The sequence below is a fragment of the Xenopus tropicalis genome, chromosome 1, assembly GCF_000004195.4.
Source record: "Xenopus tropicalis strain Nigerian chromosome 1, UCB_Xtro_10.0, whole genome shotgun sequence".
Lineage (NCBI taxonomy): Eukaryota > Metazoa > Chordata > Amphibia > Anura > Pipidae > Xenopus > Xenopus tropicalis.
Window position 1 is genome coordinate 147,516,103 of NC_030677.2, and position 17,871 is coordinate 147,533,973.

At 38.9% G+C, this 17,871-nt stretch overlaps 1 protein-coding gene across 4 annotated transcripts in view; it reads left to right on the forward strand.

Annotated features, from left to right (window-relative positions):
* Window positions 1–274: 274 nt before the first annotated feature.
* Window positions 275–17,871, forward strand: part of sgsm1 (small G protein signaling modulator 1) — a 101,679-nt gene continuing 84,082 nt past the window's right edge. For 2 of the 4 annotated variants that reach the window (XR_004223461.1, XM_018095864.2), the window contains exons 1-2: window positions 399–528; window positions 658–701. Coding sequence is in view for 3 of the 4 variants with exons in the window: in XM_018095864.2 (XP_017951353.1) it covers window positions 510–528; window positions 658–701 (63 nt within the window). In the remaining variant the exon portion in view is untranslated. 4 annotated transcript variants of the gene reach the window in all.

A 17,871-nucleotide genomic window follows, 5' to 3' on the forward strand; every position in this document is an offset into this window, starting at 1 on the left:
CCCCTGTCCTACCACCCTGTCACTTTACACAGGGTATTTTACAGCCCAAAACCCACACTTGGAAACCACTATGTCTGACATTAACCTCAGAGTGTAAATTCAGTGGGTAAGGGACCTCAGCCTATGTCTCTCAGCATATGCCACTTAACATTTTAAATTTATATTTACTCACTGCAGTGTTTGTACTTTTACTTATGGTAAAAAAATTATACCCTCTACATACAATTATACACATATACCATTTCATGTGTTACAGTCCAGGCACACCTTCTACACTGATTCAGAAACTCATTAGGTAGGAGCCCAAACAGCCACACATGACGCATCCGAAAACAATTCCTCCGTAGCAGCTCCACACCTCTGGCCAATTGCGCGGGAACCGTACCGCTGTGCGCGGCCCCGCGCGTCAGGGGGCGCGCTTTGACGTCAGGAAGTGTCGCTGTGCTCTCGCCTCGGCAGCTGCTGCTAGAATTGAGCCTGCAGAGGAGGGGAACAGAGAAACAGCAAACATGGCAACGGGAACGGCAGGTGAGAGAAGGGACAGGGAAATGACTACTGTATATGTATGCGAATAAATGGAAACAGTAACTGCACTATGATACAAATGGAGCACGACCTTTACTTGATAACTCAAAATAAATCTGTATTTTTTTGCAGAGGCAGATACCAGGCAGAAGCTGCTGAAGACAGTGAAGAAGGAGGTAGGCGATAGAAGCAAGCATCGTTCTCTACAACAGTGAATGGTTTCTATGTTTATGTCTCTTAGTGTGCAGCTCGGTAGAACACTGTGGACATGGATACACATATCTGTAGCTGTTTAGCCCCATTCTGTTGTCTATTAGTGTGGGACTGGGCGTGTTTTCATTGACACAGCTGGCAGCCCTTGGTCACTCGTGTGGCTCATAATACTGTTACTCCCTCCTGTCCACATACCCTTTGGTGGGTTGTATTGCCTAAGGATGAAGTCTAACCTTTAGAAACTCACCTGGCCCTCAGGGGCCCTTTACAAGTTGTACATTTGTATTCCCAGTAAATTGTTAAATACTATGCATTGCCCTTTACCCCCGCCCCTTGTCCCCTGGAATAATGAAACACTATTCACAGCAGCTGGGGGTACAGAGGATACCTGCCCTGCATTGAGAATTTACTGCTCAAGAACCTAGATGTGGTGTGATCAACCTGAAGGCAGTCCCTCCACATCCCCTTATCAGCCAAACAGCATTTTGGGGGTGAGGTTGCTGGGAGTTGTATTTGTGGACTTCTGGGCAAACATCCTTGACATGACTGGATTACTGAAAAATAATTTAACCCAAATCTACGCTGTCACAGCATTTTTGCAAAAAATAAGTAGTGCAGCGTTTGCCATTGTGGCTTGTAAGAAATAGCAAAGCAGCAGAAAAACATGTCTGATAGCAGATAGTAAGGTATGCGCACTGTTAAAGCCAAAACCATAACCATCACAGTCTCAACTGTTTTTGACAAATAATTTCCTAGAATTAGGTTTAATGGTATAGACACCCTTTTCATTTTGTCACTATGGCTGATTAATATATAATAGGCTTTCTTCTGTGGGGGCAAAATGTGACTATTATTGTATTTACAGTAATTACATGCCAGTCAAGTAACAATCATGTATTGTGTTTCACCTGTTCTCCCAAAGCAGGGATGTACAGTATAACCAGTGTTCCTCCTATTGTTTATGCATTGCTACTTCCAGCATCTGTGCCAAAGATGGGAGTTGAGATTAACATTAATTGAGTTGGGAGTGAATATGCTTGTCTTTTGATACACTTTTTTTCAGAATTCCATTGGCACATCAGTGATACTTGATACATGCTAATTATTCTTTATTGAAATGGTCTGAGGTATTAGTTGACTCACCATATGCCATAGATTCATCTGACAGGTTAGATATACCTACACACCCTGGGTAAGCCATAGGATACCTGTGATTTGTTCCGGAAGCAGCTTTTCTTGCTGGTCCTTTCTGGTATGTCCTACTCATTGGCTTCTTGTAGCCAAGTTTTTCACAGAGATTTACAGGTGTTTAGATGTCATAATTTGCTAAATGTTATACAATTATATATATATGGGATTAAAACAATACAATACATGTATTTATATCTGTAATTCTTGATGTATTTATACTATGGGATAATACACCCTTTGTAGTTAGTGGGGGGGGGGTAGAAAAACAGTAACTTACCTGTTTATTTTGTAAGTGTATTACCCCCTTTGTATATGTTTTTACTATACAGGTGTGGGGATCTCTTGGGGAAACTCCTATATCCAGAAAGCTCCAAATTACAGGAAGGCCATCTCCTATAAGGTCCATTTGTAAGATGACCTGTCACCCCAAGAAATAATTCCAAATCCTTTTCTGTCATAAATTTACATTTTGTTCTCTTCAGTCTTAGAATCCACAATAGCAGCAAACAGGCATCATTTTGTGACAGTGTTATGAAAGCAAAACCTTTATGGCTGAATAAAAGAGTTAGGGTCGAGGTTGGTAATAAAAAACGTGCTTTTAAAGCATTCAAGTTAGCTGGGACAGCGGAAACTTTCATCAGGTACAAGGAAGCAAATAAAGCATGCAAAAAAGCTATCAGGCAAGCTAAAATAGAGATGGAAAGGGATATTGCAGCTAGGAGTAAAAAGAATCCAAAATTATTTTTTAATTATGTGAATAGTAAAAAAATGAAGCAAGAAGGGGTGGGAACTTTATTATCACGGGGGGGTACGTTGGTTGATGAGAACGGGGAAAAAGCAGAAATTTTGAACTCTTATTTTTCATCTGTCTATACATCTGAGGAGCCAGATAATGAAGGCTTCCCTTTTAATATACCCAGTGCTAGTAATTTAGCTACTGACGCGTGGGTCACTCAGGAGGAAATTCAAAAGAGACTTGAACATGTAAAGGTAAACAAAGGTCCAGGACCGGATGGGATTCATCCCAGGGTATTAAATGAGCTGAGCGCTGTGATTGGCAAGCCTCTTCACATAATTTTTCAGGATTCGTTGAGGTTTGGCATGGTGCCGAGAGACTGGCGGATTGCTAATGTGGTGCCGTTATTTAAAAAGGGATCTCGTTCTCAGCCTGAAAACTATAGGCCTGTTAGTCTGACATCAGTAGTAGGAAAGCTTCTGGAAGGGGTAATAAGGGATAGGATGGTTGAATACATTGCAGTTCACAATACTATTAGTTTGTGCCAGCATGGTTTTATGCGTAGCAGATCTTGCCAGACTAATTTAGTTGCCTTTTATGAGGAGGTGAGCAGGAACCTTGATGCTGGAATGGCAGTTGATGTCATCTACTTAGATTTTGCTAAAGCGTTTGATACAGTACCTCACAGAAGGTTAATGATCAAATTGAGGAATATTGGCCTAGAACATAATATTTGTAATTGGATAGAAAACTGGCTGAAGGATAGAGTACAAAGAGTGGTGGTAAATGGAACATTTTCTAATTGGGCCAGTGTGGTTAGTGGGGTACCGCAGGGGTCAGTCCTTGGTCCTTTGCTTTTTAACTTGTTTATTAATGACCTGGAGGTGGGCATAGACAGTACTGTTTCTATTTTTGCTGATGACACTAAATTGTGCAAAACTATAAGTTCCATGCAGGATGCTGCCGCTTTGCAGAGCGATTTGACAAAATTGGAAAACTGGGCAGCAAACTGGAAAATGAGGTTCAATGTTGACAAGTGCAAAGTTATGCACTTTGGTAGAAATAATATAAACGCAAACTATCTACTGAATGGTAGTGTGTTGGGGGCATCCTTAATGGAGAAGGATCTAGGGGTTTTTGTAGATCACAAGTTGTCCAATTCCAGGCAGTGTCATTCTGTGGCTACTACAGCAAATAAAGTGCTGTCTTGTATAAAAAAGGGCATTGACTCAAGGGATGAGGACATATTTTTGCCTCTTTATAGGTCCCTGGTAAGGCCTCACCTTGAGTATGCAGTGCAGTTTTGGGCTCCAGTCCTTATGAAGGATATTAATGAGCTGGAGAGAGTGCAGAGACGTGCAACTAAACTGGTAAAGGGGATGGAAGATTTAAGCTATGAGGTTAGACTGTCGAGGTTGGGGTTGTTTTCTCTGGAAAAGAGGCGCTTGCGAGGGGACATGATTACTCTGTACAAGTACATTAGAGGGGATTATAGGCAGTTGGGGGATGTTCTTTTTTCCCATAAAAACAATCAGCGCACCAGAGGTCACCCCTATAGATTAGAGGAACAGAGCTTCCATTTGAAGCAGCGTAGGTGGTTTTTCACGGTGAGGGCAGTGAGGCTGTGGAATGCCCTTCCTAGTGATGTGGTAATGGCAGACTATGTTAATGCCTTTAAGAGGGGCCTGGATGAGTTTTTCAACAAGCAGAATATCCAAGGCTATTGTGATACTAATATCTACAGTTAGTATTACTGGTTGTATATATATAGTTTATGTATATGAGTGTATAGATTGGTTAGTATAGGTTGTGTGCTGGGTTTACTCGGATGGGTTGAACTTGATGGACAATGGTCTTTTTTCAACCCTATGTAACTATGTAACTATGTACTATGTAACTATGTAAGCAAGTTTTGTAAAACCCAAAATCCTGTGTATGTACCAGAAAGGGGGACTAAATACCCATGGTCATGCACAGGCTACACCAGAGATCCCAAACTTTTTATACCCGTGAGCCACATTTAAATTGAAAAAGTGTTAGGGAGCAACACAAGCATGAAAACGGTTCCTGGGGGTAGCAATAAGAGCTATAATTGGCTACTTAATAGCCCCTATGTGGACTGTCAGCCTATAGGCTCTGTTTGACATTATACTTGGTTTTTATGCAGCCAAAGCTTTGAAGCCACGGGGAGCAACATCCAAGGGGTTGGGGAGCAACATGTTGCTCATGAGCCATTGGTTGTAGACCACTGAGCTGCACAATTATAGATCATGAGAAGCAAGGTGGAATATGAGGAGGCCAGTGACATGTGTTAAATGGAAAGTGAAGGTAATTGACTTCCAGGCCTGTATACCTAAAGTAGTGATGTGAAGACTGGGCTGATACCCGCATTGTGACAATAAAGGCATTTAATTGAAATAGACGGAGTGCTGCCCATAATCATTTTGATACCCACGGGTTAACTCATGGGTCGGGCCGACCTCTTCATTACATTTTTGGATCACAGGCATGTTCGGGTCAAGCTCCTCTGCTTGCCCTCCTTGCCCTCAACCTTACAATGCCGGCTTCCCGGTTTCGGCTCTCTAATTTAAAGGTACGCAATCCATATTCCCCTTGAGAAAGGCTTTATTTGCTGAAACATTGGGGTAATTCTCATCTTTGGCAAGTGTATCCGCTAACTTGTGTTTCCTTTTCTCTACTTACATATTTGTCTGGTATTGTTTTTTATAACTATGCAATATATGACTGACAGCTCAGATTTTTAAATGCATTTGTAAAAGGTATAGATGTTTTACGAAAAAAAATTTGGGCTTTATGTTTAATTTAAAAGAACTTTTATTATACAGCTTTTTATGTCTGGGCGACAGGTCATTAGTAGTGAAACAGTTCTATTGGGCTTATTTAAGTGCTTGTGATTGTTATGCAGTGTGCCTAGTTTAAAATCTCCCATTGGGGAACTGGATAGAGCTTTTAGAATCAGCAGTGAGGATTGTAAGACTTGAGAAATTGAGAATTGTCAAACTTTTTCCCTCAGTTTACATATTGCCACAATTAATATTCAATGTCAGTTCAGTCAGTATGTTTTATTTTAGTGTAATCTTTTTCACAATTGAACCTGGATTTCCTGCTATTTATGCAGAGTTACCGGCATCCCGATAGAGATATAAGAATTTATAAATCAGTTACTGTATATACTCGAGTATAAACCTAGTTTTTCAGCACCCAAAATGCGCTGAAAAAGTCACCCTCAGCTTATACTCGAGTTGGGTCCCCCCAGACTAGCACCTTCTGTCCTTTGTGTGCAAATTAGGCCACCCGCAACCAGACCCTCCAGTGCCTATTGTTTTTGTTGACCCTGTTCTCCACTTACAGAGCTAGTTTACTGTTTTTCTTTGAAATATATATTTAAAAACACATACCCCACTGATGCCTCAATTAATGTAATTTTATTGGTATTTATTTTAATTATTGAAACTTACCAGTAGCTGCTGCATTTCCCACCCTAGGCTTATACTCGAGTCAATAAGTTTTTCCAGTTTTCTTAGGTAAAATTAGGTACCTCGGCTTATATTCGGATCGGCTTATACTCGAGTATATACGGTAGCTATATTTTTTTTAACTAAAGGAGAGAGTAGTGTCTTTTTGCTTCCAATGGATTTGTCATGCCACATTATAACATTGTGCAAGCTTACTCTGGAAATTAGACAACTCTTTGGAAATATGTGCTATACAGAAACAACATTGTATTGCAAAAATACATTCTCTTGCGGTTTCTGTATACAGTATATTTTTGGTTTATATTTGGTACACATGTCTTTAAATAAACCATGGTCTTTAGTCATTATTTTGCATAATTTCTCCCATAATGCCAACATAAACTGGTAAAGGGTATTTCTCAAATGATTTTTATGAATATTTTCAACAAACAGTTGTAAGATGGCATTCTTTTGAGACAAGATGGTGTCCTTAACATAATAATTCATGGTATTGACCAGATTTACAATAATGGCAGAGGACAAAATGTAGATTGTACTTGCAATCAGAAGCTGGATGGCTGAAAGAATTCTAACATATACATTTTTTGTTTGCTTTTAATTTTGATATATTATTTATATAATGTACATTTTTTATAAGGATTTTCATTTAAAAATAGTGTAGATAGATACTTTCTTATAAAGAGGAAGGGTCACCTGCAAAAAAACGGCAACCCTGCTTTGTGGCCCAGAAGTTATATTGCGGTAATCAATAAATGTTTGAAGATGTCTGTTATATAGGTATATTCTGCATCATAAAAACAGCACGTCAAATGGTAAAGTTGCTGGAGTATCCCCAGGGGATTTGATGATAGTAAAAGTGTTTAAAGTATAAACAGTACTGAATGTAGACCCCAGAATGCATCACACTTTTTAAAAGTGTTAAGTGGACATGTTACTTCTTCTTGACAAAGTTATGTTGTAAACCATTGCTGAAAAATGTTATGCTATTTTTAAAAGCCTTTTTGTACATTGTATTTCTTTGGACATAGAACAATGTATTTTTTTTCATGGTATTACAGATTTACCAGCAACTACATTGGCTGTAAATTTGTTATACCGGCCCAGGCTTTGGCAGGTGTTTTACTGGCTAGGCCAGTAAAATACCAGCTGGATGGCAACCGTAGTAGTTAGGGTAGTGGAACCTCTGGCAAAACAGGACCAGGATTTAAGATAATGATGCCAAGTTATGCTTTTAAGTCTTCATGCAGCTGATGTGTGTAATATTTTAAAAGCAGTCGAGTTGCTTTAGACTTACAGTATCTCCACTAGATACTGTTAAATGGCAGAAGAGATAATGCAAACTAGCATTCTTACGTCAAAGAAGCTCAAATGAGGTAGAACACATCAAGGTTAATCTCTCTCACAGGTAATATGTGGCAGAAATATCCTAAGTGAATGCCATTGTAGGGAGAATACCCTGGCTCGCTCTCTACTGTTGGTGAATATTGCCACTTGCTTCTCCTAAACAGTACTTTCTGACTGATTCTTGTTGTCTTTACATTGTTGTTACATTGTTACTATGTAACAATGACATAGTCTGACTTTCAATAACTAAACCTTATTCACAGGGTCATGAACCCCAGCTTAATCCAGAAGACTAGGCCTACTGCAACCTCTGGACCCTCAGCCTATAGTAATCTTATCCCTTTTATCAGCTAGGGAGAAGGGAGTCAAATGATATCACAGAACCAATGGTAGAATAATTCCTTCCTGCTATAGGGAACAGTTCACCTGTATGTCACCTCCTGTCAAAAAGAAAAAAAAAGAGTAAAGGTCTCATATCTCTACAAATATATGTTCTAAAGCACTGTAGGCTATATACCACTGGGCAGAGGTAGCCCTCTAAGAGATTTTTGTGGCCCTCAGTCTGCCCTTAGACTCCATAGACTTCAGTTAGTTTTATATATACATATACCAAAAGAAAAACCACCGGCGCTCACGTGTAAATGGTAAAAATGCCTGGGTGCAGCTTTCAAAGCAGGAACAAGATTAGATACCGAAGAAACTTCAGTTCACCAATTTAATAAAAAGACTTTTTATTTTGCATCTAAGTCCTGCAAGAGCGGCTTCTTCGGTATCTATCTAATCCAGTAATGAAAAGTCAAATTAAATATACATTTTAGAGGTTAAGCAATATTTCAAGTAAATTGCTATTACAGGTGTTTGATTTGCTGATGAAGAAAATACTTTTACAACAGAAATAAAGGTAAAAACTAAGTATGCTTTATTGTTCTTTGGGTATCTGACTTCCTCTCTCACAAAAATCCTTCATTCTGGAGACCAGAGTCTGTGCAGTTCTCTCCTCTCTCCCTTCTCCTGCTCCCCCCTCCCATAAGAATTCATAAAACTCACTTCCCCCACCCTTAGGAATGTGTAATCTGAGCTATAACGGCTAGAGCAGACCAAGCTAAAATGGCAGCTGCTACAGTCATGGCCCAAATTGTTGGCACTCCAGAAATCTTTCCAGAAAATCAAGTATTTCTCACAGAAAAGTATTGCAGTAACGCATGTTTTGCTATACACATGTTTATTCCCTTTGTGTGTATTGGAAAAAAAGGGAGGAAAAAAAGCAAATTGGACATAATCACAAAATTATTGGCACCCTTTCAAAATTGTGGATAAATAAGATTGTTTCAAACATGTGATGCTGCTTTAAACTCACCTGGGGCAAGTAACAGGTGTGGGCAATATAAAAATCCCACCTGAAAGCAGATAAAAAGGGGAGAAGTTCATTTAGTCTTTGCATTGTGTGTCTGGGTGTGCCACACTAAGCATGGACATCAGAAAGAGGAGAAGAGAACTGTCTGAGGACTTGATAACCAAAATTGTGGAAAAATATCAACAATCTTAAGGTTACAAGTCCATCTCCAGAGATCTAGATTTGCCTTTGTCCACAGTGCGCTACATTATCAAGAAGTTTGCAACCCATGGCACTGTAGCTAATCTTCCTGGGCATGGATGGAAGAGAAAGATTGATGAAAGGTTGCAACGCAGGATAGTCCGGATGGTGGATAAGCAGCCCCAAACATGTTCCAAAGAAATTCAAGCTGCAGGCTCAGGGAGCATCAGTGTCAGCGCCTACTACTGTTGACATTTTAATGAAATGAAACGCTATGGCAGGAGACCCAGGAGGACCCCACTGATGACAAAGAGACATAAAAAAGCAAGACTACAGTTTGCCAAAATGTACTTGAGTAAGCCACAATCCTTCTGGGAAAACGTCTTGTGGACAGATGAGACCAAGATAGAGCTTTTTGGTAAAGCACATCATTCTACTGTTTACCGAAAACGGAATGAGGCCTACAAAGAAAAGAACACAGTACCTACAGTGAAATATGGTGGAGGTTTAATGATGTCTTGGGGTTGTTTTGCTGCCTCTGGAACTGGGTGCCTTGAATGTGTGCAAGGCATCATGAAATCTGAAGATCACCAAAGGATTTTGGGTCGCACAGTAAAGCCCAGTGTCAGAAAGCTGGGTTTCCGTCTGAGATCTTGGGTCTTCCAGCAGGACAATGACCTCAAACATATGTCAAAAAGCACCCAGAAATGGATGGCAACAAAGCGCTGGAGAGTTCTGAAGTGGCCAGCAATGAGTCCAGATCTAAATTCCTTTGAACATCTGTGGAGAGATCTTATAATTGCTGTTGGGAAAAGGCGCCCTTCCGATAAGAGAGACCTGGAGCAGTTTGCAAAGGAAGAGTGGTCCAAAATTCCCAGTGAGAGGTATAAGAAGCTTATTGATGGTTATAGGAAGTGACTGATTTCAGTTATTTTTTCCAAAGGGTGTGCAACCAAATATTAAGTTAAGGGTGCCAATAATTTTGTCCAGCCCATTTTTGGCGTTTTGTGTGACATTATGTCCAATTTGCTTCATTTCCTCCATTTTTTGTTCTGTTCCAATACACACAAAGGGAATAAACATGTGTATAGCAAAACATGTGTTACTACAATACTTTTCTGTGAGAAATACTTGATTTTCTGGAAAAATTTCTGGTGTGCCAACAATTTGGGCCATGACTGTATCTTAAACAGAAAAAGCTTCTTGGGCTCTTTATTTAGGTATGGGTATGCTTTCTGCAGAATAAATTTAGTGTTCTAGGTGGCACTAATGTGGTGAATCTATTGGCAGTAAAATGCCAAAATGACTTTCCTTCTCAATTTATTCTCTTCCACAGTAAGCAATAAAAAAATAGATAGTGAAACATTACAGATATACAGTACTGTACACATTCAGTTCAACCATGTTTTAAAACTGACAAATAGATTTGCACATTAATGTAAATGATTTCTGGGATTCTGATTGGTTTGGGAATTTCGATTATAACCATCAGAGATATGTTATTTGTTTTTTTTTTTTATATATATACAAAACATATACATATACATACTACTATTGGTTCAGATGTTGATTGTTCCCTGTTTATTGCTGCTGGTTAAATTTATTAATAAATATCACACTCATGAGATGAAAAACAGTTATACTGAAAACTGCTCCTTTGGTGAAGCTGTAGTGGGAAAAGACAGGCTCTTGTTGCCTTGACAACTGTCCTTAAATTGGAAGGGCACAATATGTTTTACACAGTTAAAACTATAAGAAAGCAGACATCATGGTCTTTATTTGGTGTTTAAGGCCTGTATTGCACATAGGTGAGTCTAAGGGGCACATTTACTAACCCACGAACGGGCCGAATGCGTCCGATTGCGTTTTTTTCGTAATGATCGGTATTTTGTGATTTTTTCGTATTTTTTTGCGATTTTTTCGGCTTCTTTACGATTTTTACGCAAAAACGCGAGTTTTTCGTAGCCATTCCGAAAGTTGCGCAAAGTCGCGATTTTTTCGTAGCGTTAAAACTTGCACGCAAAGTCGCGCCTTTTTCGTAGCGTTAAAACTTAAAAGGCGCGACTTTGCGCGCAAGTTTTAACGCTACGAAAAAAACGCGACTTTGCGCAACTTTCGGAATGGCTACGAAAAACTCGCGTTTTTTCGCAAAAATTGTAAAGACGCCGAAAAAATCGCAAAAAATAGGAAAAAGTCGCAAAAAATACGAAAAAGTCGCAAAATGTTCGTTTCCAATCGGAATTTTTCCAATTCGGATTCGAAATCGTGTCTGGGAAAAGTAATTAAGATGAAGGTTCTGCCCTGTGCTTTTTTCCCAAAAGGAGCACTGGCCCAAGTGCCTAACATTTACTTCACTTCTTTTCCTTGTACTTAAAAGGAGAACTAAAACCTAAAAACAAATATGCCTAGAAATGCCATATTTTATATACTGAGCTTTATGCATGAGCATCAAGGTTCAGGATCTCTATAACAGTGATTATCGAGGCCTATAATGTTGTCACAGGAGCTCACCAACCTGTATTTTAGGAGTGTTTGTGACACAGAGATGCTCATTGTGCTGGTGTGTCATATAAGCTGATGCTACAGGGCTGATTATTAAATCCTGATTCTAATTGCACTGGTTTTAAAGCTATCATGACGTAAGAAATCATTACTAATCAGCGATGTACTGTGACATTTGTATTTTTATATATAAATGCAGTATATTTTGAGTTGGCCCCTAAGCTCATGTAACTGACAGCTGCACAGTGCAGCTGTGAATCAGCAGAAAAGACATAGCTACTGGTGCATCCCCAGAGACTCCTTGCTAAGGGAATGTAGTTTAGTGATTTGCGGGTCGAGAAAAACTCAATCTGGCCCTAACCCGCTCACTTCCAAACCGAACCCTACCTGACCCGGCTTCTCCCCTGTATTTATATACCCGTGCCCGCCCCGCCGATTACATCACAAAAGGGGTGGGGGTGGAGAAGGCACATGCCTATAAAGCCAGAAGCACAAGTTGGCAGAGTAAGGTCGTGGGCAGGGAGAGCAGGCAGATGAGCTCAACCAAAACTCGCCTGCAACCAGCAAAAGATGTGCTGAGGTCAGGCCAAACCCACCCGACGTCCCGTGGGTATTGGGCTGGCCCACACATCACTAATGTGGTTGCCTTGGGCTGGTACAGAACCCCAAAACAAAAAAGATAATGTACGTCTGCAAGAGCAGTAAGCAAAGTGCAACATTAATCAAAATCAGCATGTATTTTTCCTACAATTCAGCATTTTTCCCCAGAATTCCAGCAGCATTGTGGTTAGCAAAATCACTGCAACTAAGTGTGGATTTTTTGAGATTCTAATGTGCCTGCTGCACCTTTGTAATGGTAATTTGCCAGCCTGGACTGGCAAAATTAGTTTTAGTGAAAAGTGGTAGCGATACAGAATTTGGCAAGTTCATTAAAAAGATTTTTAAAGTTATTTGTGAATGTAATGCCTTTGAAAGCTGTATCTGTCAGATGATAATGTGCGGCAATATTTACTATAGGAAGAGCACAGTTGGTGCTCGAAACGTTGGATCGTTTTCATTAAAAAAAATTTTTGTTTTCTAACAAAGTCCCTGCGTGTGCGGCTCATTGTCTTGCTATATATATATATATATATATATATATGTTCCAGTTTGGTGAGATTCTTTAATAGGTCACTTAACATAATATAAACAACATATTGGTTAAATATTCATTCCGGGGTATAGTTTCCTAAGTGCATCTGACAACTACCGTAAGTGCCTCTCATCGCATGTTACTAAATGTTACCGTGTTGTAAGACTGTATTCTTCTGCATTATTTCCTAGGAGGCTGTAACAGTTGTTACCATATCATTAAAAGTATGTGTAATAACAATTCTTAGAATCAGACAAAACAGCATCTCCCAGACTTAATAAATTAGGGTCAAGGAGATTTTTTTAAAGGCCAGTGTACAGACTTATTATGGAATACAGTAATTATGGGTTGTGCAGAAATTGTATTTTCTTAGCTTAACTAGCACTTGGAATACCATTGTCAAGAAAGCAACCAATTAAATATTACAAACCTTTTTCCTCCCAGTAATTGCAGACCTGTAGAGAATAATGTATCATGCCTAGAGTTGCTGGCTTTGATTATTATTATTATACAGAATATCTTTACTGGTCCTAAACTGCCTTTTGGTTACCTATAGCTCCTCTGGTTTTTATCCATTAAAAAATCTGCCTAATCCAAACCCCATGGTCAGGGCCCCCCTGTCCCCTGGGCCCTCGTAGGGTCTGCTTCCTCTGTAGTTACTCCACTGATACTGTTTAACCCTGTCTTTAAAAAAGTTGGGGGCACAGTGTAAAATGTAAATAAAAAGAAATTACATTTAACTTCATTTTTGAAGGTCAGATGTAATGCAAGCGCTGCAGTTAGGTTTGTAAACCCAGTTAAAAGAAGCCAACCCCAGGATATTAGGTCATAGGAATGGCATTAAAGAAAAAACAAACTACAAACTGCAACAATTAATATTTGTTATACTTATAACACAAACATGTCTTGCTCAGCCAGCCACTCATTTTTACTGGATTCATTTAACTGGATTTAGAACAGAGAGAAAATGAGAAAGTGTGTTCACTTTTTTTGTGTAATTAAAATATGTTTTTAATGTATATTATGCACTTTATGAGATGGATGAATCCACTGCTGTTGGATGTATACTGTATATGATGCACTTTATTTACGTTTTTGCTGTTTTTTTAATACCACTGTTTTTTATTACCACTGTTGTTAATTAAGTATCTATTCAATTTACCAATTAACTTGGGGATGTGGCTACTGCATGTGTATAAATTTAATTTGCCTTCACTGATTTGTATGCTTGATAAAGGGGTCACCTTGCCCCGAAACGTTGCACCTCCGCAATAAACTTTTAAAAGGGTCTTTGCCCTTGTTTGCAGCCCTGAGTGCCATTTGCTTTTTGTTGCTAAAGTGTTTTTGGAGGGTGCCGATCCCCCCAGCAGTGTGCACCGGGCATATAATTTTGGAGTGCTAGGTCTCTGTGGTTCAGCCAGCCACTCACCCACTTAGAACTGTGCAAATGGTCAGCAAGACAGAAGAAGGGAAGCGGGGGGTGTATTGCAGTCATATTGTAAGCAATATGGGAAGGTTCCTAGTGGGTGTTTGAATGTGTAGCGCAGGTGGTTTAGATTATATCACTGAGGGAGACATCAATTTAAGATCAAGAAGTTTTCAGTGATGCAAAGGTAAGGGTCAGGATTAGAGGTTTCTCCTTATGGTTTCTGCTCTGTAGTTTTTGTATGTGTGTTATAGGTTTTGTATATAGGTTTGGTAATTATGTAATTAGTATTGGGGGAATAGGAGTGGTGGCAACTACTTGTGATCATGTTAATTTAGGGGATGTGTTATCTACAGTCAAGGAAGGAGTATTCAGGAGTGCCTACAATATATAATCTTACCCTTGATAAAATTGTGAATGCCATTATACATCATAGATTGTTAATCTTTCAGGTACTTATTAGAGTCACCAAATAATATAGGTGATGAGCCTTAATTAAATTACAAAACTTCTTGTTCACGTTTACATAGAGCTGGGTGGTATAACCAAAAATTTATATCACGGTATTTTTCAAAATTATATCGGTGTCACGGTATTTGACTGTATTTTTTTTTCCATGCATGATTAGGTGTTAACCCCATTTCCTAATAAATTAGAGAATGCATGCGCAGAACCGGCGGCGTCAGCGTGTGGCGGACGTGCACGCTTTGACATGTACGTGTAAGTTAGGTCCTATATATCTAGAGGTTCTAGTTTAGTAACTAACAGGGGCTGACAGCACTGTTCTAAACTTATAGCTCTAAGTAGAAAGTTTTTTATGAAAGTTGCCCATTGCCTTGGCCATCGTGGACTAAAAAAGGGCAGAGCTTCACAGGAACGTTGGCCTGGTGAGGATGGATCAAGGTAATAGTTAGTTAGAATGGGAGCTTGGTCAAATGTGTCCCTCATTTGATAACTGAAATGTTGAGACTTATGTATACATCAACAAAACTGGAAGGGGATGCAATGGGTTGTGGAAAAGGTGTACAAACTGTATACTGTTAATCAAGTTTCATTAAGTATCATTTGATTCTATGATTATTCTAAAATTCTATTATTCATCCAATTTAATTTCCTTATATAACCGGGAATTCCTCGCTTTCACATTTGATATGACAACCTCTGTTTAAATGGGTCTGTGTACAGTTCTACAGGTCATTGTTTCAAATAGTATCCACTGTTCTTTTAGATGGGCCACTGGGTGCCACTGCAAAAAAAATAAATTAACATCAGGAAATACAATAATGATGTGAAAAAAAAAATCTATATCTGTTCAGGCATCTCTACCAAAGTGAAGAATATATTGAGACATTTTGTGATTTATACTGTTTTATCTTGCTTTTACATAAAAACTAAACATATTGCAATATACTGTATGTAAGTGAGACCCTGTAATCATTATGGGTATTGGTGTAGTTTAAGAAAAATCAATTAAGTATGTGGAGCCAGCATGCAATACATAAAATCTATTTAATAAAAAGTATATGATATGATTTTGCTACTCTTGGCACTAAGTTTATGATGGTAAGTTCTAGGAAATACTAGTATTAATACTAATATCCCTTAAAGAAGAAGTAAACCCCCTTTTTTTTCCTATTTTTAAAATTACTCTATACAACCCACAGAATAACATACCTTAGTCCCTGCATTCAGTCTGATCTGGTTTCTGACTTGTAAGTTAAAATCTCCAGCTCTTTTCCTCTTCTTCCTGGTACAGTGTGAAGCCCCGCCCCCTCTTTCTGTTCAGCTTTCCCCTTTTGTGCATGCCTGACAGAGAAGAAGCTTTCTGGTTCACTTTTACTTTAACTTTTAGTATGTTATAGAATGCCCAATTATTAGCAACTTATCAATTGGTCTTTGTTTTTTATAGTTTCTGAATTATTTGCGTTCCTCTTTTGAGACTCTTTCTAGCTTTCAAATGAGGGTCATTGACCTATGAAGCAAAAACCATTGCTCTGTAAGGCTACAATTTTACTGTTCTAATTACTTATTATTCTATTCAGGCGTTCTGCTTTTCATATTCTAGCTTCTCATTGAAACCACTGCCTTGTTGCTAGGGTAATTTGGACCATAGCAACCAGATATGTGCTAAAATTCCAAACTGGTGAGCTCCTGAAAAAAAAGCTGAAAAAGTAAAAAAGCACAAAAAATAAAGACTCATTAAAAAGTGTCTCAGAATATCATTTTCTACACTATGCTAAAAATTTATTTACAGATGAACAGCCCAATGAGCTGACCAGTTTTTACCTTTAAAGGGGGCCCTGACAAAAAACTGGACCATCAAGTGGGGCTTGAACTGAAACATTTGCGAACCATTGCTCTAGAATAAAAATGACAGATAAGACTGAGCAGACACCCACATTTGAAACCAGGAAAGAATGCAGGGGCTATTTGAGGAATAGTGGTAGACCCAAAGTCAATTTCAGTGTCATTGTTAAAGGGGAACTCCACCTGAACACAACTTGAGCTTTTTAGTACACATGGTTTCCAGCAACTTTGCAATATACATCAATTAAAATTTATGCAGCTTTTTCATGATTTTTAATGTAATAATATGATTTGAAACAGTTACCTAAGCCTAGCCTGCTTTTCTCTTGCTGATCTGGCTGACTACTTTGAAACTAAAAAAAAATGGAACAATAGTCAACTGTCCTCAGCCTGCCTTCAGCCTGCATGATTCCCTGCACATGTGATGTCAATAAGAAGTATCATCACAGTGCAATTGGGGGTTATGTATTTCCTGCATGCTGTCTATAAGTGGTAGAAAAGTTGTTACAATTTGTAACATAAGTGTTTTTTAGTCCCTCCTCCCCTGCCAGGATTTCAAATGATGCAAAATGATAAGATCTGTTTTGCAGCTGGATTTCAGTAACAAACGTGATATTCATACATTTTGAAGGAACAGATTACAGTGGACAGAAGGAACAGATTATTAGTGCTTCTGTGTATAGCTCTATAACAAATTTTGGATCAGAAGCTGGAGTGTACCTTTAAGCCTACCACCACTACTTTAGAGCACAAACATGGTTACAAGAGATGGAGTAAAGAGCTCACTCTAGCTGTTAATTAATGGAATGCTCTCCTGCATTTACACATATTGAATCTTGCTCTTGTTCTATGGTGAGCCTAAAATAGCTTTTATTGGTACTTTGTCAGCTGCTGGTATGTACTGGCCTCTGATGCAATGAGCTGTGTAAGAAATTGTCCTTGTCTATGAATGGCTCAGCACTGCCTCTTACTGAAGAGGAGATGGCATTATGCACCAAGTTACCAGAAAGTTACACATAACCACAATATTCCTTGCTCGCTATGCTTCAATTTAAATGTTAGGCACCTCCCAGTAACTGTAATCGCTTACTTCATACCCCTGGCCCATGCTCCTGTTAGAAGAAAACTGCACCTGCCCTGAGTATATACAAACGATCGTTTCTCTTCCTTCTGCCTTCTTTCTTCAGGATCCGGGGGGGCCAACGCATGCGCAAGTTGAGCAAAAAAGCCAAATTTTTAATTAAAAGAGAATGCAAGTCAAAATTTAAAAAGCATACTGCCCAATAGTGCTCCCATTGTTTAGTAAAAAAGCCACACTTTTGGCTCACCTAATCAAATATTTACTCAGTCACACTTACTTCACATTTTCTATCTATTTTCTTGAACAGGCAGCCATCTTTAAAAAGGTATTCTCCCTTCCTTTCCCTCCTCACTTTATACTGCACATGTGTTTCATTCCCTCCC